This window comes from Felis catus, chromosome B1 (genome assembly GCF_018350175.1).
Source record: "Felis catus isolate Fca126 chromosome B1, F.catus_Fca126_mat1.0, whole genome shotgun sequence".
NCBI classification, from domain to species: domain Eukaryota; kingdom Metazoa; phylum Chordata; class Mammalia; order Carnivora; family Felidae; genus Felis; species Felis catus.
In genome coordinates, this window is record NC_058371.1 from 142,954,745 (window position 1) to 142,977,183 (window position 22,439).

Below are 22,439 nucleotides of genomic sequence, written 5' to 3' on the forward strand. Positions count from 1 at the left end.
AGGCACACAAAAGAGCAACTAAAATCCAAAACAAACATTATTCTCAAAACCAGAATGGAAAATGGCAAATTAATGTATGGAGTATAAAGTATGGATAACCATAATTGCTCTTATATCGTAATGTTCAAACATAAGAATGAACAAACAGATGTTATTTCTGTTTAAAAAAAAGAGAAAGGAAGAAAAAAGAAAGAAAGAAAGAAAGAAGAAAAGAAAGAAAGAAAAAAACTTGCCAGAATTAAGATTCTTTTGCAGAAAAGGCCATCTAACCTAAAATCAGCCCAAAAGTCACTGGAAGGTGCATTCACCATCCATTTTGCTCTTGTGTGCCAAGCGAGCACTTTCAATTTACCTAATGGAGGAAGTAGGAGTGACAAACACTCTTTGACTGCCTTCGCATTTGCCACTTCTCCCCAGAAGCCCTCATGCAGGAATACTGGCTAATAGGAAACACAGGCCAATGCAGCCCTCACTTACGGATTTTGCTGCCTTCTCGAGTTTTGAGTCCTGAGCCTGGGGAGCATCAGAGCCAGGCAGCCGCCCTTGCTTAGCACCATATCCAAAACAGGCCAGCAACAAGATTGGCATGGGAGACGAGGGCAGCCCAGAGGGAAGAGGAAGAGGCTCTTACTCACCATCTACTCAGAGCTGGCACCGGTTATAAAAACAACAGAACTCCCCCATGCGGGAGCACCTCCCAGCCACCTTGCCTCATCACCAATTTGCAGTAATAGGCTCTGCTGTGCCCATGAAAAGGAAGAGAGCTGGACATGGTGGAAAGGGCCAACAGCAGAAAACAAACAAGAGAACCCAAACACTTCTCAGAGAAAACACTCATTTCAGGGGGGGGCTTGTGATACCAGGGGCACTTCAACGAAATGCACATCCCTCAATAGCAGGGATTCTGGAGTTCCATTTGGATTTATTAGGGGCTCAGTAAGTAGCTACTTTCTGGGGTTGTTTAGAAGGTCTCTCTGTAACCAGAACCAAGCCTGCTTAGGGTTGCCAGCCAAAGGTGTTAGCAGTTCTTTGAAACCCAAGTTAAGGTAGGTTCTGAGACCTCTCAAAGATCTGGCTTCTGGCTGCTTCCAGGGGACTGCCTTACAAATGTGTGTGCGGGATGATGACTCCTCCTTCCCCAAAGCCCACTCTGGTTTCTACAGAGGCAAGAGCTTATAGATCCATGAGAGTTCTGGGTTTGTCTATGTTATTCATGACCTAAAATGTCCCTCCCTCCTGAAGAGCTTAGGTCACTTTGAGGTTTGACAAAAGCTTTAGAGTCTTCAGAGGTGGTGAACACGCCATCTCTCTGGATATGATCCCCAGAGGACTCCTTCTCTAAGACCATACTTCAGGGGAAACAGACATGAAAGATTTCTGTCTTTCTAAATTTGCTTTAAAAAAAGTCAGCTATGTTGCCTTATTCCTGAAGGTAATTTTAAAGCTGTGCAGATGATGACTCAAAAGAAAATGAGAAGGGATGATCTTCATGGATGACTCATGCTCTTTAAGGTGTTGAACCCACTTGGCCAGGTCCCACTGCATCCTAGACAAATTTGACTAAAAATATTTTTTGACTAAAAATATTTTTGATTTGTTTAACACTAATACCTGGAGTTTAAAGACAGTCCATGCATTGAAAATAACTAACAACCTATCAACCAACCATCTAACTTTCTCTTTTTAGGGGTAAATAGAAGTATACAGTATCAGACAATTCATTTCAGAAGTTTCTATACATTCAGTGCTATTTTTGAAAAAAATTTAGAATGGACAACAGTTGAGATTCAGTTCTCCTGGTGACTCACCTAACAGGCTTGGCAAAAGATTTTTTTGACCTCCCCCAAAAGACCACCTTTTAGGCATCCAGTTCTCTATCCCTCCACCTGCTCTCCAACCCCTGTGCCAATTTTGTGCTGTTGCCAGTCCCCCTGGGCTATCCAGATGCCACTCATTGCAGAGATTCAGAGTCATTAAATCCTGCCAGACCTGACCTGGAGGCCTGGGAGGGGAAAAGCATTATAGAAGAGGCGCCAATCCCAGAACCTAGCACACTCCCTTTCAAGGCCCAACACACACAGACTTAGTGAGGTTCCAGTCCTTGGCTTTGACTCATGATCCCCAAACCTAGAGACAAGGGTGTTTCCCCAATGCAAGCAATTGAGAGTTTCACTTCTGACTGAGGACAGTCCCACAGCTTCTGAAGTTTGGATTCATCCTTAGAACGTATAGATTTGTCATTCAGGGTAGAATTTTCTACTTTCATACTTTGTTTCTCCTGTGGCGAGATTCCCATTGCCCAGAGAAGCCAGTGACTCTGAGGTTGTCTTTGGCTTCTAAAGCCCCTAAGCGTATCTTCTCAAAATGATATCACCACCTGTAAAGGCTAAACAGAGAATGGAAACATTCCATTTCACACAAGAAAAAGAGAAAAGGAGCCTGAATTATTTGGAGTAGTCTCTCTCTCTCTCTCTCTCTCTCTCTCTCTCTTTTTTTTTGAGACCTTTCCTTCTCTAAACATAATGGTTCTTCTGTTGTCCTCATTATTTGCTACCAAGCTTCCATTCCTGATTATATCACCAGGGTGAGGCCCAGCCTTCGATCCTTATGTTTTCACTAGACCTAGAAAAACAATGTGAAATAGAGAGCCCCTCCCTATGGCATCCACAGTGTTTTGGTTCACCCCTCCAGGCCCATCTTTCCATGACAGAGTATGCCCATTCAGAAAAGCACTGTGAAATTTTCTTTCTTGTGAAAACTTCTAATTACTTAAATAAATATGTATATTGCATAGAACTATCTCTCCTCCCATTCAGGACTGGATTCAAAGACTGTAACTCTTCAGAAATTATAGGCAAACGGGATTGCCAGGCACATTAGGAAAAGTGACTTTAAATCAGTAGTAATTTCAGGGATGAAGTGAAAGCCTGCTTCTGAGTCCCTATACTTTATGTGAGAATAGTCACATAGCATGTCCATTAATTACCAACTTGTTTCCCCTTGGGTTCCTAATGATTGGAGTATCTGTCGAATGAGTAGAGATGTATGTTTGTTTCTGCAATGTTAAGTCTGCCGAATGATTTAAAATAGCTGAATGTTCCTTCACAAAAATTTTTTTAAGATTTTATTATTAAGTAATTTCTATACCCAACATGGGGCTTGAACTCATAACCCTGAGATCAAGAATCTCATGCTCTACCAACTAAGCTAGCCAGGCACCCCGTTCCTTCAAATATTTATCCCATGGCACTTAAAGTAATGAAGAACATGTTGAAATTTCTGAATTTCTATAGAAATTCAGAAAAAACAATCTTCAAATAAAATGAAGGGGGCATCAACCACTCATTCTGCCTGTTTATTAAATATACTCAGGGCAAGAAGAGTTCCCAGGAACACATATTGAAGAATTGGATTTAGCAACATGAGAACTGGGTAGTCCCAACTCTTAGTTTCAGATAGTCTAGAACCAAGAGAAGCAGTTGGAACACCAGAAGGATAATTTTCATGTAAGGTGCCAGGGCCAATGTCCACATATTCTATGCAGGACAATGATGGACATCTCTGATGCTGAAATCCAGGACTGGTGTGTTAACACTAACCAAATGCCAGAAGCCTTCCTGGGGTTCTGCTTTGCATTTTGGCCAACGCTGAAGATCCCAGAAGATCTCATGTCTTGAGTTGCTCCTATGGCAGAAGATATAATGGAGTTTCTTTGAGCACCTAGGGTTACTGTGCCCCAAGGATGCATTAGAATATGGAAGGGAAAGATATTTGAGGGATTCCCAACAGGAACTCTGATGGAAGTCTCAGAGTAAGTACCATTAGAAAGATACTGTTCCATTTCTCTAGAGGTCTTTTCAATGTGGTCTGGGCAGGATGGAAGTCACTTAGAAGAATCGTGGTAACTTGAGCTCCATATTTCTAGAATTCCAGAGCCTAAATTATAGGTCTGACTGTCCCCACATCAAACTGTAGAAATGAATGTTTTCATCAAGGGATTAGAAGTCATTTTGTGACCAGCTCATGTCAGGTTCCAAAATGAAGAGGAAAGCACTAGGTCCCGTAAGAGAAAAGATTGTACTTTTTCCCACTAGCAGGAAGATTATGATCTCAAGAGTATGGTTGATCAGGGAGTGATTTTTGAACCAGAAAAACCTGAGGCCACTATGCAATGGCCATATTGACGAGAAGACAGTCAGAGGTATGGTGGCCAAGATGATCCAGCAAGGACGCTTTCCTACCTTTAGCTGGACCGCTTTGAAGACATTTAATGTGTGGTCTTCTAGGCCTACATAATCTTCTGGGTAATCTTGAAGACAGAAATTATTGAGATTGGGTTCCAAGCCCAGTCAGGACAGGAGTTTTTGTCTCCTTGCTGTCTCCTCAACATTTAGAATAGTGCCTAGCACAAAGTAGGTGCTCAATCAATATTTGTGGAGTACATGTAACGATGCTATTTCTGGAATTAATGGATAGTCAAGCATGCTCTCAGGAAAGCATGTGGAATTGTCACAAAAAGAGCCTTAAAGGATACACGGCCTATTGATTTTACTTTTGTTTTAGTAGGCACACGTGTGTGTGTGTGTGTGTGTGTGTGTGTGTGTGTGTGTACACAGTTCAATACATCTCTATTAAAGCCACATAAACATTTTTTTCCTGCTTATGTAATAATTGTTATTTCAAAAAAACTTGGAAAATAACAAAGTCAGCCTTTGATGAACAAATTAACACTCACATATGAAATATGCTTGGAGAGATTGTCTTTAATCAGTTTGGAATTGGAGGATGCTTTCTCTTTTTGCAACACTGCAAATGAAGAGCTTAGAATTTGATAAATTATAAACCTAATGAGGCTTCTAACTCCTTTAGCTAGTTATTAGCTGTCAGGAAATGATCGTTGTTACTTAATTATAAGACGAAACTAAACACTGGGAAATGTTGAAAGTGATCTGGTTGGCCAGTATTCTGAGGACTAATTCCACAAGCATGCCTTCCACATACCAATTAAAGCTGCATCACCCATAATAAAATGCTTCATGCCTTCGGCTGTGTTCTATGCTGTCATTTTCAGATTAGAACAACAAGACAATGCCAGTCTAGGGCACTTCCTGGGCACCAATGAGTGCTAGGCTTTTCTAATTTAGAGGATAAAGACTCCTCCTATGGGCTTGTTACTCCTCAGGAAATGCCCTTATTTTCATTATAACCCCACCCATAATAAGAATCAGTCTTAGAGATAGTAAAAGTATCCAATCAATCATCTGTTTTACTGGCTGTCAGGTAGGAAAATGCCAAAACACTTTCAAAAGAAAAATGTATATGCATGACAGTCTATCTCGATTTTCAGGGGCAATTCATTATCAAGGTGAAAATGAGTTTTGGAGGGAGAATGTTGAGTAATGTTACAGGACTAGCATTCTGTAAATGCAGTCTCTATTGGTATGCAGATTTTTTTCTTCTTTTTTAAACACTACTAAGAGGTTTCCAGAATAAAATTTTCATTTCTAGCTCAATTCATTATTACTGGTATGCAATTTTGTAGCAACACTGATTTTATCAAATGCCATCTGCTTTTCCTTTCTGGAGTCTCCTTTCCATGTGCCTTGAGATAAAGGATGTTCATTAAGCAGCAGGGGGCTGGAGCTCCCAGATTGCCTGGGTTCCAATCCCACACTGCTGTATAAGCATGGTTAGGGGTATTTGGGTGAGAGGGAAAGGAAAAAGATAAAATAAATAATTTTGTTGAAATACAAGCATTTCCCAAGTTAAGTTCAAGCTGTGTTGCAAGATTTCAATTATAAATTAACTACCTGGATTTTAGAGGAGGCCATGTGATCTTATCAGAAAGGGATTAAATAGCCCCTACCATTTGAAGTATTAAATGAACTAATCACCACTAAACAGCACACTAAGTGCTCCATAAATGCTGGCTTTTATTATTTTTGCCTTTTGTTCTATTTGGGGATTGCTGCAGAAAACAGCCCCAAGAAACTAGTGTCAAAGAATGATTAGAACTGCATGTATAAACATCAAGGGGACTCCATGAAAGCTTAATCCACCCAACTACACACAGGAGATCAAATGTCCTATGAATGTATATTAGTTTTTTGTTTTGTTTTTTGTTTTTTTTTAAACTGAGTTGAATCCTCAGCAGCTTTTTTTTTTTTATTTATTTTTGAGACAGAGAGAGACAGAGCATGAATGGGGGAGGGGCAGAGAGAGAGGGAGACACAGAATCGGAAGCAGGCTCCAGGCTCTGAGCCATCAGCCCAGAGCCCGAAGCGGGGCTCGAACCCACGGACCGAGAGATCGTGACCTGAGCTGATGTCGGATGCTTAACCGACGGAGCCACCCAGGCGCCCCATATTAGTTTTAATTCACCAAACACCTAAGATTAGGGACACCTGGTGACTCAGTTGGTTAAGCGTCCAACTTTAGCTCAGATCATGATCTCAAGATTTGGGAGTTCGAGCCCCGCATCGGGCTCTGTGCTGACAGCTCAGAGCATGGAGCCTGCTTCAGATTCTGTCTCCCTTTCTCTCTGCCCTCCCCCATTCCCCCTCTCTCTCTCTCTCTTTGAAAAAGGAATAAACATTAAAAAAATTTTTTTTAAACCCCTAATATTAGCACCTTTCTAACAATACTGGTTACAGTCCTACCTCATCACTGCATCCTTATCTGAAATGGTGAAAGAAACCACAGATATAAATAAATTGTCTGCACTTGTCTCCATGCCATCATCACCTGTTCTCTTCAACCCCTACGGTCCAACTTTCACCACGTCATTCCTTTGCACTTGCTCTTGTCAAGGTCACCACACTCTGTTTGCCAAGGTCAGTGGTTTGGGATCATCTCCTGGGATCCCTTGCAGCAGTTTTCATCACAGATGACTGTTCCCTCCTAAGAAATCTTTTCCTTTCTGGAGTTGCACAACACTAAGCCCTCCCCCAACTCACTGAAGTTGCTTCTCAGTTAGTTTCCTTTGCTGGGTCGGCCTGCTCTCAAGGTTCATGTGCCCAGGCTTTGGTCTTCACAGCTTTTCTCTCCTCTCTGGAAATTCTTGCAGGTGAGCAAATCAGGTCCTGTGCCCTTAAATACTATTTATATGTTGATGACTCTCAACTTTCTCTGTCTAGCTCTGATCAGCCCCTTGGATTCCAAACTCTTTTGTACAGCTACCTCTCCAGATAGCTGATTGGTATATTAGACATAATATGTTTGAAAGGAACTCTCACTTCTGCTATTCATGAGCACCTTCCACCCCAACCCCTGCCCTCCAGACTCATGGTTCTCTGGTTTTCCCCATCTTACCCAATAGCTCCATCATCATCCTAACTGTACAGCCCCAAACCCACAGTCACCTTCATTATTCTTTCCCTTATGTTTTATTCAGTCATCAGCCAGTTGACACTATCTCAGAAATCTGTCTCAAATCCTATCACATTAGCCATCTCCACTGCTACCATCCCAGAGTGACCTACTATTAACTCCTTAGATCAGTATGTTAGCTTCCTGATGGGTCTCCTTGCTCCTACTCTTGTTCTCCAATACCCTATTCTTCAAAAAGGAATCTCAGTGTTACTGCAAATAAATAAGTTGATAATATTGTTCCTTTGCTTAAGATCCTCTAGTGGCCTCCTGCTATACTTAGGCTACAATTTGGTTCCTCCCTATGGTCTACGAGGTCCTACCCGATGTGAGCCTAGCCTACTCTGTTCACTAGGCTTCAACCACACTGACTTGCTTTCATTACCTCCAACATCCCAGGACTGTTCTCACCTCAAGGCCCTTGCTCTTAAACTTTCCCTTTGCCTGGAATGCCTCACACTTCCATGCAGCAGGTTCCTTCTTATTATTTAGATTTTTAGTCCAAAAGTCACCTGACCCACCTACTTAAGGTAGCTCACCTAAGCTCTCTCCATCTCTTGACAGTGTTGTTTCCTTCACAGCACTTATGACTATCTGGATTTATCTTGTTCACTTATTTAGTTTCTTGTTTATTGTCTAGGTAACCCCGTGACAATGTAAGTTCTGTGAAAACATATACCTTACCTGTCTTGACCACTGCATTTCTCATGCCTGCCATATAGTAGTGGATACTCCATAAACATCTGTTGAATGAAAGAACTGTCTCCAAATATAATATCGGTTTGCAAACTATATGTAATAACCCATTGGAACTCATTAGCTAATCCAAATAACTCACCAATAGCTAAGAAAGGACTAGAACCAGGGACAAATTGAAGTGGAGCATATGTCTGATTGCAATCTATAGTCAAATAAAAATGATGTTCAATTGTATGCCGATTTAGCTCTTTCCAGCCTTCTCCAAATCATCATCAAGAATCATCAAGGGGTGCCTGGATGGCTCAGTCGGTTGAGCGTCTGACTTTGGCTCAGGTCATAATCTCATGGTTCGTGGGTTCGTGCCCTGCGTCGGGCTTTGAGCTGACAGCTCAGAGCCTGGAGCCTGTCTTGGATTCTGTGTCTCCCTCTCTCTCTGTCCCTCCCCCACTCACACTCTGTCTCTCTCTGCCTCTCAAAAGTAAATAAATGTAAAAAAAAAAAGAATCTTCAAAAGCTGATGGCAGAGTTACCCACATTCTCTTTCTTCTCTTGCCTTCTCTAGTTTCCAAGTCGAAGAGGAAAAGAATAATTTATTGTGACTGATTAAAGAAATTATTCCTTATTCACCCACCTTTCTAGAATTCAAAAATCATTCCCCAGTTTATTCAAAACCTGGCCTGAACAACTCTGAAGGTGCCTTCCAGCTGTCCCTTTGAGAGTGGGTCACCTGAAGTTCACTCTGTGGCTTTTTACACTACGGGATGCAAGTGCAGCCAAAATTACTGCATTAAGAGAGCTCTCCTGTGTAGACTTTTTTTCTGAAGGAAACAGTTGGTGGCAGAAATGATCTTTGACTTTACCTCTCTGTTATCACCTTTCTTGTTCCATTTAATAAAATTGTAAGTGCTCCAGATGGCATAAAGAACGGTACTGAGCTAGAAGGCCATTTTACTCCCAGGTCCACCGTTACCCTCACTACAATTTTGGTGAAATCATTTAACCTCTCTGAGCCTCTCTTTTTATCTGTAAGATAAGAAATGTTTAGTGGATGACCTCTAGCTCTAACTGTGCATGGTGTGGAAATATTTGTGTCCAGGAAACACCGAACGATTAAACTAATTGGTGTAGCGGGTTATGACTGATGCTATCCTGCTATCCTCAAAAAACAATAGAAGGTGGGGTCAACTTGGCCCGAGGATTGGAACACATCCTATGCCATGGGCTGCAGCTTCTGGAAATGGAGCTTCCAGGAATCAGTGACTTCCCATGGGATATGTCATGGTCTTAGGTACCGTAGAGGTGCCAAATACTCCAGATGTACATCTCCAGACCCATCTTCAATTTTGAATACCAGATGTCTCGCTGGAATTCCTTTTGCCCTTGCCTGCCTGCTCCAGCCTTTCACAGCCAAAACAATTCTTTCATTTATTTTTATTTATCTTTTAATTTAAATCCAAGGTAGTTAACATATAATGCAATATTGGTTTCAGGAGTAGAATTGAGTGATTCATCACTTACATATGACACCCAGTGCTCATCCCAACAAGTGCCCTCCTTAATGCCCCTCACCCATTTAGCCTATCCCCCCACCAAAACAATTCTTTTAGAACACTAGTCAGTCATGTCTGCTCAAAACTGCAATGTATCCTTATTTCACTCAGAATGAAGGCTAACTAGAGTCCTTACGATGATCTGCAAGTCCACAAGTGGTCTACCTTTCCCCACTCACCGGTGACTTCTTTGTCGTGATCTGCTACTGCTCTCCCCCTCTCACTCTACTCTAGCCACAGTGACCTCCTTGCTATTCTCAAACACACCTGCTCCTGCCTTAGGGCCTTTGCACAGCAAATTTCCTTATTTCAGTGTACCCATGGCTACCTCTTTTGCCTCCTTCAAATATAACTTTTGCATTGTGGCCTACCCTGATCAGCCTGTTTAAAATGACAACCTATCCCCCTTGTAGGATTCCTGACCCCCTATCCCATTTTTTTCCATGCGCTAATCTAATATTCATTACAATGCAGTTATGTATTATGTTGAATTTTCATTGTCTATACCCCTGCTCTGAATATAATCTCAATAAAAGCAGGGATTTGGGTATATTTTGTGTCTAGTACAAATAGCCATTCCATAAGTATTTGCTGACTTACGTGAAGAATGAGTATCACCATTAGTGAGGAGTATCCCAACATCTGTGCCCCCCCCCCCACCACCGCCAGTGCACGCAGTTCGTAGAAAAGCTTGTGCAAGGTTCACAGAGTATTGTCCAAATTCCCTCTTAATTGCTCCCATCCTATCAAGAATCTCTCATGAGATAAAATGTGCTAACTGAACCATAACGGCACATAAAGACGATTCTTGCTTTCTTTGATTTTAGTTTTTAAGCTTATTTATTTATTTATTTTGAGAGACAGAGAGAGAGAGAGAGAGAGAGAGAGAGAGAGAGAGAGCATGCACATGAGTGGGGCCAATGTGGAGGCTTGCCTGGGGGCTAGATCTCACAACCACTGTGAGATCATGAACTGAGCCAAAATCAAGAGTCTGCTGCTTAACCAACTGAGCCACCCGGACGCCCCTGCTTTCTTTGATTTTAAGACTATTTTCTCCATTGAACCGTGGATTTTAGAAATAGAGAAAACCCAGTGATCCACAATCAACTAATATGCTAATAGTGAAAGGAATACCCAAATATCCTTCTAATATAAGATTTAGTTTCCCTTCCTCAACTACTTTCCTAACATCAACTTGAACTCTATAATTTTTTTTAAATCTCACCTTCTATAATTTTTAAGATCATTTCTACATTCTTTGGGGAAATCATACCTGTATTTTCAATACCCTTGCGTACAGACTTGATAGTCTGCTCAAATATCATTAAGCAGGATTTCTAATTCCAATAGCCCCATTTGGTAATCCAACATAGAGAAGGAGGGTAGAATCATCTAAAAGGAAATTTCCATCAAAGGGGAGGGTGTTAGTGTCAAATTATAGTAATTCACTTGGTTCTAATAGTCACCAATCTATAAGTTGGAGTCAATACCACAACTTCTGAATCACCTTTGTCATTGAAAAGCAATAGTAAGACTTCTGCAAAGCAGAGTAATGTGTATGTGCTTAAACCCATGATAATCACAGACTTTGTGGATAATCTTAGGAAGATTGCTGGTTTTATTGGTAGTTGACTTTCAGGCAGCTTAAAACAGGCAATCTCCCCAAATCCTTGTCACCTCCATCATCATATACAGAATACAAATAATAGAGAACACTACACTGGATAGAATCCACTATCAAGTGGACATTTCACTGGAATAATTGTAAAAGACTTGAAAACTAAGGTTTCTTAAAACATTAGGACTAATTCAGCCACAAGTCCCGAAAGAAATGGCTGTTGGGTTATATCTCATTCTGAGAAATAAAACCGCAGGTCTAGAGAATCTGACTCGGTCCCCAGGTTTGAGACTGTTTCTTAAGCTTTACGTGGACCCTAGGATCTTACCCCTGCAGGCTACATTCCAGAAGCTCCTGGATTCACCTCCTCGGACTAGTCAGGAAGTTGGGAGAAAGTCCGATAAAAGTGTTAGAGAAAACGCCTGTATTAGTGTCCCCCAAAGTGGTGTGATCCTAATAAATAATATAACATGGGCGAACGTAGCCTATGTATCTTGACATGTCTATAGAATTCTGGGAAACAATCAAAGACTCATCAGCCTGGCGACTGCTAATCACTTGAGCTTTTGTGGCAGACTCCCAACAGTTTGAATTAAAATCCCAAAGTTCTCCAAACACTGTCTGTGGTCACAAATTCAAGGATAATGAGAGAATGCTCCCATCAGCCACTGTGTCATCATTGTGCATTCAACAATAGTATTCAACAATGATATGCACCAACATCCAATGCCTAAGAAAACAATAGTGCTTTCATCATGAAGAAAAATATACAGTAAAGAACAGGGGCTGTGGGGCACACCAACCAAATTTCAAACCCCAGATCTGCCACATACATACTAAGTGATCATGTCAAGGCATTTCACCTCTGAGCCTCAATTCTTTCATCCATAAAGAGGGATGATAGCACCCACTTATCACGGTTGCTGGGATGATCAAAGATGATGTAGATAAAATGCCCGGCATTGACTCTGCACAGTGGTAGTTACTTTATGTAATTCTACCCACACTAACCTAAGATTATATTTCTTAATCCTAGCAATTTTTTTTAATGTTTATTTATTTTTGAGACAGAGAGAGAGACAGAGCATGAACGGGGGAGGGTCAGAGAGAGAGGGAGACACAGAATCAGAAGCAGGCTCCAGGCTCCGAGCTGTCAGCACAGAGCCTAACGCGGGGCTCGAACCCACGAACCTCGAGATCATGACCTGAGCCGAAGTCGGACGCCCAACCGACTGAGCCACCCAGGCGCCCCATTAATCCCAGCAATTTCTTAAGTACAAGCATCATTATCAGACATTTTTTTATTATTCAGGCGACATGGAGATGGTAAGCAATATTTGAGATAGACAGTGGGTATGTACGCTTAACAATGAATAGTTTAAGGAAGAAAAATTTTAAGTCACCTTTATAGTAGAAACGCAATAGTAAGGAGCATTGGTTAGGCTCAACCTTTTTTATTTAAATACCAACAGTTCACGTTCTGGCACATAGGTTACTTCTAACGTAGCAGGCAATCCTCTCGTAATTCACTAAAGATAAAGGGCAAATTTAAAGTAATCTTGACATTAAGATAATAATTACGTGATTTAGGGCAAGCCCGATGTAGTGCCCCTACATGCTTCCTCATCACAGCCCTATTGTGCTTCAGCTTGAAATCTGTATAATGCCATTCCTCCCCTGCAACCAGAAAAGAGCTGACTCCTGCAGACTTATGAAGCACTCCGGTTACATTCTGCCCCTCTGCTCCTCTCTCCAGGAGTAAGCTGAAAGGTCAAGTTACCTCTCTGCATGTAAAGCAAGCTGAGTGACATCCAGACTCAGTTGAGCCTTTGACAAAAATTCACTGAATGCCTACTATATACCAGGCACCGTGAGGAACTCTAGGGGTGCAATGGTGAACAAAATAAACACAGTCTTGCTTACAAGTCACTTAGAGCCTAAAAGGGAAGACAAATAGTTTACCATACGATGTAGTTGGTTATACGGGTAAACGAAGACAGGATATTACGAGAATACTCACCGGCTTTAGGGAGGGGAGGGTGAACATTCTAGAGAAGTAACGCATGCCAGGGCAAGGGAGAGAATAAGCACGGTACGCTCAGGCACTGGGAGTGGTTCAGTGATTGGAGTGTGAAGCAGGGAGGGAAGCAAGTCTTCCCTGGTCAGCTGTGAGGCTGGAGAGAAAAACCTTGCATACAGACTATAATTCCTGACCTTATCATGAAGGCAGTGCTGAGCAATTAGGGCCTTCAGTAATTCAAGAGAGAAGAGATAGAGGGAGGAAGGAAGGGAGAGAAAGAGAAAGGGAGAAGGGAGGAGGAGAGAGAGAAAGAGGGAATCATTGTTGAAAAGGGACACATTTGTCTTACAAAAGAAGAATTCTCTTGTGTTTCATTTTGGCATAGTTGCATAACCAAGTAGCTGCTTCTTGGGGTTAGGTAAAAAAAAAATTAGAAACAGGGGCGCCTGGGTGGCGCAGTCGGTTAAGCGTCCGACTTCAGCCAGGTCACGATCTCGCGGTCCGTGAGTTCGAGCCCCGCGTCGGGCTCTGGGCTGATGGCTCAGAGCCTGGAGCCTGTTTCCGATTCTGTGTCTCCCTCTCTCTCTGCCCCTCCCCCGTTCATGCTCTGTCTCTCTCTGTCCCAAAAAATAAAAAAAAAAAAAAATAAATAAATAAATAAAAACACTTTATTAAAAAAAAAATTAGAAACAAATTTGAAGGCTCCCAGCTTCTCATTAGGAAAAATAAAAACGTTTTCTAATGTTTATTTATTTTTGAGAGAAAGAGAGAGGGAGAGAGAATGTCAAGCAGGTGGGGGGGGACGGTGCTGTCAGCACAGAGCCTGTCGCAGGACTTGATCTCACAAACAGTGAGATCACAACCTGAACTGAAATCAAGAGTTGGACACTTAACCGACTGAGCCACCTAGGCACCCCCATTAGAAAATTTTAAACTATATGTTTCGTAGTACCTACTAGAATTAATGGGGGTATGACAAAGCTGAACCTGTAACCCCACTGCCACTGTAGCCTGGAAATTATTCTGGCTTCCAGGAGAAGCAAAGATTTGGCCAATCGTCTCCAGGCTAATCCAGAACTGCACCCTAAAAGCTGTGAATAAACGAGGAGTTGGACATTAAAATATTTCTGCTCTTTTTACACAATTCAAGGGTACCTGAATTACCGAGAAAGGTTTACATATTAGCTCTGCACATAAGGACCTTTTCGCTTCCAATAATAACATAGTATGTGATATCATGGCAGTGGGGTTAATAAGGGAACAATAGCTCATAAAGGTAAAAATTATAAATCATATGCTACGGTTCCTTCTAACTCAGAAAAGTATTAAAATCTGTTACAGACTGCCTCAAAAATGTTTGCAAATATGGCAAGTCTCATCCGGCTTTAATTCAGTCTTTCCAGTGCTCAAGATTATTATTAAATGTAAAAAGGATTTGAGGCTGTTCTGGAAGATGCAACACACACGCTTACCCCCGAGTAGTTCAGGGGTGCTTTTAACACACGGACTCACTTCAAACATTTCAGTCTAATTTCTGTCCGGCTTCTTCAAGCCCGGCCTAACTTTTAAAACACCACAATAACCACTCGGTAGAAAACTGTGACAGAGGAGGAATGCACGGCCCCAATTTTTAACAAGAAGTGGTAACGGCCCTTGCTGGGAATTCTCATGCCCCGCACCCACTCTTGGAAACCTGCAGAACAAAACAGGACTCCAGGCCTTCTGAAATTACTCAGGCTGGAGCAAATGCTGCTCATGCTCCATCTCCTGGGAAACTCAGAAACTTCCCAAGAATGAAGTTCCAGCGGCAAAGCAGGCAGCTGAGTGAACCCTGGAGCTGTAATATACTGTCTTTTGCAGACAACAGTGCTTCAGTGTCAAAGCCACAAGACCAAGAGCAGGCACAAAACCTCTATCAACAAGCACAAAACAGTGATCACAGATAGGTGGCCCGGGACGAGAGGAGGACAGAAGGGCGACACGCCGAAATGTCTGAAAGCAGGGCATGCCCGCCGTCGTTTGTCACTCTGGCATTTTAATGAGAAATAAAGGGGAAATGTGAAGGTTTTATGATAATTTTATTGATGTACTAGAAATAGCTCTTTTAGAATGTCTATTTCACTCCAACAGAAATGAATATTCTCTAAAAATATTTGATTAGAAAAATTGAAATAATCTGAATTTAAAATGCATGCACATAAATTACAAATGCTATCATGCTGGGGATTATAGGCCAAACAGAGCTAAATACAAGTTTCAGACTGGAACTTATACTCTCTCCACTAAATGCTTTAGAAAGGAAATGCAGAATCCTCAGTTATGGTCCATCTGAGAGCACAGGGAATTTATTTACTCCTCCCCGCCCCCCCCCCCCCCCACCATGGTCTCTTATTTCAAATTCCAAGAGTGTTCTTTTTCTTTTAGTCCCACACTCAGCTCACACTGCTGAAAAACCCTTTGGTGTTTCACGTAAATATGGAACCAAAACAGGAGAGGGGCAGAAAAAGATTGACACATAATAATCTTCAAAGAAGTAGTTTTGTTAGTTACAGGGGAAAAAAAGGACTTTAAGAAATATTGAATTGACTAATAATTTTTAAAATTCTTATTACTGTTGTCACCTTTCTTAAAAGAAATATCTGTGTCAATTAGATGAGGAAAATAGAAAATGTTCTTACTAACTCCTTGAAAAGTCCAGACCATCATTTGGACCAATGAAGGGTTCTGAGTGAGAGCCCAGTGCTTTCCTAGAGCCCTCTGGCAATTAGCTTTCTAGCCGGGAGTCAAGTTTTACAAACTGCTAAGTGACCAGACAGACAGACTGGCTCTGCAAGGTAATGTTTTCAATTTGACTCTTGCTTATGATAGGTCTTTGACCTTAACAGTCATTTGTGGTCCAAGTGCCACTCGAAGTTCTGAAAGGTGGTACACTGAGTGATAAGCTTGGAACTTCAGACTTAAGGTGACTTCTTGCCTTGCTGTCTACAGTATTGGGACAGCAGGAGATGCATGTTGTAGAGAGGAAGGAGGGAAGGAAGGAAAGAAGGGAGGCAGAAAGAAAGGAAGAAAGGGAGGAAGAGAGAAAGGGAAGAAGGAAAGAAAGAAAGAAGGGAGGGAGGGAGAGAGGGAGGGAGGAAGGAAGGAAGGAAAGAAGGAAGGGGGAGAGGGAGGAAGGAAGGAAGGAAGGAAGGAAGGAAGGAAGGAAGGAAGGAAGGAAGGAAGGAAGGAAGGGGCAAGAAAAAAATCAAAATACATTTCCTGAAGACAAAATATCTCAAACTTAAGAGTCATAAAAGAAGTCAAAAGCATAAAATATGTCTTTTAAGGAGCTCCTTTTCCTAAAATAAACAAATATATCACTAAAAGAGTAAACAGAGGTGAGTTGTAAATCAAAATCTTCTACCTAATGAATTCCTAGAGTTTCTTCCTGAGAGCAAATGCCAGTCAGAAATGGGTGTTCAGGAGCCCAGACAACTCAGAGGTCAAAAGAAAGCTGACTCAAGTCATTTTCATTAGAGAGATAAGATCACCTGGCCCTCTTCAGTAGCTTTAATAGCTAATGTCCCTCCATCTAATTCTCAAAACTATAAACTGAGAAGAAAAAACCCCTTTGCTTTTAGCCATCACCATCCACAATTTAAGCAAAGACAGCCTAGGGAACAATAAAAATATTCATGGCCTTCAATAAGATTTGCCATTGCATTCATTATTCTTTGCTGGCAGACTTAGTTCCCCATGGCCTCCTTGCCTCAACCAAGGGAAAAATATGCCTTTCAGATCCTACTTTTTGTTCCTTCTCAAACCAAACTCCATGGAATATAATCTCTCTTTGCTTAAAGAGGGTTCTGGAAAGCAAAAGAAGCTTTATCTGCCTGTGGGAAATAGAATTAGTTGGAATCCTAATGGAAACTTGGGGAGGAATACTATGGTGAATAGTTAAATATTTACAACATAAGAACCAGTTCATTTGAAAACAAATGTAACAAGTGCCTGGCTTCGTTCCCTGCCTCAGGAATCAAGAATGTTCCCTTGCTGAGAGCTACCATTTTATTGACATTCAACTAAGAACTGAGTCCAGGAAAAGAGGACAGGAGTGAGCTTAGGAACTACACTGTAGTAGATGAGTTCATCCGCTGTGGCTATCCACTAAGTGACAAACTCACAAAGAAGAAATCTCTGGGGGGTGGGGGGAAGCACAATTTTAATATCAAATACAGGAGTGTTCCTATGAAAACTCATCAGTCTACTCATCCAATTGCCCAAACTAAATAAGTTATAAAGAATAGAAGAAAATCCAAATTACATGAGAATTGGAAAAACAGAAAGCCAAACAAGTGGAACTACATATCTATATTTTTATAGTTTATTTATTTATTTTGAGACACACACACATACACACACACACACACACATACACACACACACACACACACACACACACACACATGCACAGAGAGAGAGAGAGACTCCCAAGTAGGCTCCACGCTGTCGTTGCAGAGCCCAATGTGGGGCTTGAACTCACAAACCATGAGATCATGACCTGAGCCAAAAACGAGTCAGCCACTTCACTGACTGAGCAACACAGCTGCCCCAAGAGCTGTATTTTTTATGCAACTGGGACCTACATCTCATCTAAGGGAAAAGAAAGAATGGGGAAGAGAAACTAGAGCTTTGCCCAAACCACTGTATAAATAAATAACCTCCAAGGGTCAATGTCCCAAGTTTGCTTTGGTACACATGTGGTGGTTTGGGGATTAGGAAAGCATATAAAGTCATTCTTTTTTTTTTTTTTTTAACATTTATTTCTTTTTGGGACAGAGAGAGACAGAGCATGAACGGGGGAGGGGCAGAGAGAGAGGGAGACACAGAATCGGAAACAGGCTCCAGGCTCTGAGCCATCAGCCCAGAGCCTGACGCGGGGCTCGAACTCACGGACCGTGAGATCGTGACCTGGCTGAAGTCGGACGCTTAACTGACTGCGCCACCCAGGCGCCCCTAAAGCCATTCTTATTAGAAATCCTTCTTTGTGCTATTTGTGCTTTGCCTTCATCAGTGAAAGTCAGCTCAGCTTCTCTGCAGTGATCCTTCTGGAGCATCAGTGACGTTCTCAGACAACCTGTAACCGGCAGATCACCTGAGCCTGCACTGGTGGGTGTAACTTCCTGGTGACCGTGTTGGCCAAGTGGGAGGCTCCCAGCAGTGCTTAGACTCTGCCCTTGATTGATAGAGACTTTTTTTTTTAATCTGGCAATAAGAGGCTCTTGGAGAAGGAAGCAGAAAAACAAAGGAGAAAACCACAAAAATCCATCGAAGTCAGCCTCACTTTTCCAAACTTTTTCAATCACAGGGGGCTGCTTTTGTGTTTTTGCATTCCCTCGAGAGGGCTGAGGATTTTAATTTGGGTGATCCAGGACCATCCATATCACCTAACGTGCACATAAAGTGCTGCTCTCTGGCAGAACCTGAGCTCTGAGGCCAGAGGGCTAGCCCAGGGCAAACACCCCTTCATTCATTCATCTGCTTCTGGGATAGGACTGACTGTTGAATTATTTTAAAGATGCATTAAAGAGTGGAGAATGCCTCTAGGCTACAGTGAAAGACAAGAGTCACAAAGGAAGATAGTTGTGGGGTCCCCTAACCTGGAGACCCGCACCCCCTTCCTCTCACTGGTCCTACAGTTGGACATCTCCAAAGCATCCCTGTCCTTTCAGCACCTGCCTTCTACTCCACTGACATTTATTAAGCCTCCACAGTTAGGCTTTGGAGCTCATGGTTGTCCAAACTTCTCCCTCTCGATTGTCAAATCTGGCGGGCCCTTCTCAGGGTCCACCCCTCCCCTCTTTGATGTTGGCATTGTTAACCCCCTCCCTCCCCTTAAAACTCTTCCCCTTAGTCTCCAGAACAGCGTGTTCTTATTCCTCCTTATGTCCCTTTTGCTCTACTTTTTCTTCCTGTAAGTACCGATGTACAAGGCTCTTCTCTCTTTGCTGCTTCTGCTCTCTTCCTCAGGGATCTCATTTTTTTTTAATGTTTTATTTTTTGAGAGAGAGAGAGAGAGAAAGAGAGAGAGAGCATGCTTGGGCAATGGAGGGGCAGAGAGAGAGGGAGACACAGAATCTGAAACAGGCTCCAGGCTCTGAGCTGTCAGCACAGAGTCAGATGCGGGGCTCTAACCCACAAACTGGGAGATCAGGACCTGAGCCAAAGTTAGATGCTTAACCAACTGAGCCACCCAGCACCTCAGCGGATCTCATCTTTAATGGTCACCTCTATGGAGATAATTCCCAAATCTATACCACTGCTTCAGGTGCCTTCTCCAGCTTTGTTCTTCATTTCCAACTGCCTGTTGGGCACCTTCATGAACAAAGCCAAAGACCAGTCCAAGATCAAAAGCATCATTTTTTTCCCATCAAGAGAGACCCAGATTCACCATCCTGAATGGCCTGTTTCTATGAATACACAATCCCACAAGTCAATGGGTTTTAAACATCCTTCCCTAACAATTAGTGGTCAAACCCTATTGCTTCTTTGAGCCTGCTGATCACCGTGGCCCCTCATTTCGATATCACTGCCCTAATTCAGGTCTTCATTACCTTCTCCCTGAACTGTTCCATGTGTTTCTCTTACAGCAAAAACACCAGCTCACCCTCTCACTGCTTTTCTGGAAGAATAGGAATCCCCCAGTCTCCACTGAGCTTCTTTCTACTTACTTCAGGGAAGTCACCACTTGCTCTCACACGCCTATGAAAATAAATGAACAAGAGATCATGGAATTATTTATTTGGTGTTTTGGAAATTTTAAAAATAAGCAAACACTGGTATGTTCACAAATTTCACGAAGATGTGAGGACAGGTGGTCAATGGTTTCATTAAACCTCCTCGAGGGCAGGCTGCTCTCTCATGAAGGGATTGGTGCATATAGCAAACTCATATCAAGTCTAAGCACCATGATGCAGGGAGTCACCGAGTGATCACAGGGCTCAGCCTGAGAACTCATCAGAATATATCATCCTTCTTTCAAACACATTGTAAGTCAGAAGGTCAAATGAAGTGTCCTCAGCATTCTATTGAAAAAAAAAAAAAAAAGGTAGATTGTGTTCTTCAAAAATGACCAATCTTGTTAAAGACAAAGAAAGGCTGTGCACATGTTCCAGACTAAAAGAGGCTAAAAAAGACATGATAACTACCTACAATACCTGGCCCAGGGCTGGATCCTGTACTGGGAGGGAAAAAAAGGCTATAAAGGACATTGTTGTGTCAGTGGATAAAACTAAAGTTTAACGTGTTGCATCCATGTTCAAACCACCAGAGTTGGGAACTGAATATCCCTATTCTTAGGAAACACATGTGGAAGTATTTAGAAGAAAGAGTCAAGCTATAACTTGCCTACAAGTGGTTCAAAAAGTATCATAGAGAGAAAGCACTTATGATAAAATAAGGTAAAGTGTAGGTAATACGTGAATCCAGGTAAAGGATACGGGGGTGTCCTATGTGCTGTTCATATTCTTGCAACTTTTCTTTAATTTTTAAACTATTTTCAAACAAAAAGTTAAAAGACTGAAGCAAAAGTAAGTCCTTGTATCTGTACTAATGATCTGCAGGGAGGCCCTGCATATTGCAGAAAATCAAACAGTATCGGAGGAATGAATGTCCACTGCATGAACCTTTAGTTTAATACCTGCTTATGTAACATTTGTGTTCATGACATTCAACTTTCCATGCTTTCTGACATCTTGTTCCTAAACTCAGCTCAGATTAGAGTAATATGAGGATAAATTTGAGGATTCCATAATACAAAAAATATATGTACAAATACATGTAGTATATGCAAAATACAATATATGTATTCAAACACGATTGTGTTTGTTAGTTTCAAATTGCATTCCAACAGTTCATATTTTAATGCTAAAGAATTAGCTTTCTTAGCTTTCTATTGGACTACCCAGACATCTTAAGTTTGGCTTTTATTTATATATATATATATATGTATATATGTATATATATATGTATATACACACACATACATATATGTATATATGTATGTATATATATATATATATAAGTATATATATATATATATATAAATGTTATTTATTTTTGAGACAGAGAGAGACAGAGCATGAGTGGAGGAGGGGTAGAGAGAGAGAGAGAGGGAGACCCAGAATTCGAAGCAGGCTCCAGGCTCTGAGCTGTTGGCACAGAGCCCGACCCGGGGCTCGAACTCATGAGCTGTGAGACCATGACCTGAGCCAAAGCCGGACGCTTAATCGACTGAGCCACCCAGGCACCCAGGCTTTTACATTTTAATTAAGATACTCTGTGTTAATTCTTGGTCAAATAAAATAAGAGTGGCCAATTTCTAGAACTCAGAATATATCATCAGGCTGAAACTACATCTTAGAAAATTAAATTCTTCGATGATTAATAAGCAAAATGCCCTTAAATGGTTAAGTTACATTTCTGTAATGCAATGAAGTAATCACACATATTAGTGTAGGTCTGTAAGGCTAAAGGTCTCTAAGTGTGAAAAATACCCAGCTGCGATCAAAGGTAAATTTCCTCAGTTACCAAAAACTTCCTTCAAATCCTTTCATCAAATGTATCATCATTCTGACAGAGTCTTTGTAACGTTGGATAGGAAAACATTCAGTTAAAGCATATACCATTCAAACCCCAAATGGGCTGTTATTTGAAGGAAATAAATTGTTTAGGGAAGAAAAGTAGAATTTAGTCCAAACACAGCCTATCATTCTGCATAACGATACCTATCAATCTCCTACTGTGTGCAATGCTCAGTTCCAAGTATTTTATTTGCCCTCAATCTTCTTACTCTTCCTACCAATGCTATGAGGCAGGAATTATCATTAACTCCATTTCACAGATGACAAAACTGAGGCACTGAAAAGCCGAGTGATTTGCTCAAGGTCTAGTCTGAGACAGAACTAGGACCTGAACACAGGCAGTCTGGCTCTGGGGTCTAGGCTCTTCATCGCCAGTTGTATTTATTTGGATAAAATGCAAACCACTCTGACTCAGCTTTCCTGTGTGAAGTAAGTTGATTTTTAAACACACATTTGCTTACCTTTGACTTCTGAGCCTTCCTCCCATTTCATATTGCCTATATAACCTGCTTAACTTCACTATCAGGTGCATGTTAATTTCTGCATTAGGGAAACCCATATGG

At 41.6% G+C, this 22,439-nt stretch overlaps 1 protein-coding gene and 1 non-coding gene across 7 annotated transcripts in view; both read right to left on the reverse strand.

Annotated features, from left to right (window-relative positions):
* SHROOM3 (shroom family member 3) overlaps nt 1-22,439 on the reverse strand; it is a 327,033-nt gene that overhangs the window by 130,960 nt on the left and 173,634 nt on the right. The window contains exon 1 of one of the 6 annotated variants that reach the window (XM_045056184.1): nt 478-1,404. The exons of the other annotated variants lie outside the window; for them this stretch is intronic. Within the exon in view, the coding sequence (XP_044912119.1) occupies nt 478-638 (161 nt within the window). The 5' untranslated portion in view covers nt 639-1,404. Of the gene's footprint in view, nt 1-477; nt 1,405-22,439 lie in introns of those variants that run through there. 6 annotated transcript variants of the gene reach the window in all.
* On the reverse strand, nt 3,145-3,217 carry TRNAK-CUU. The gene has a single exon. It is a non-coding gene; the product is annotated as a tRNA-Lys (tRNA).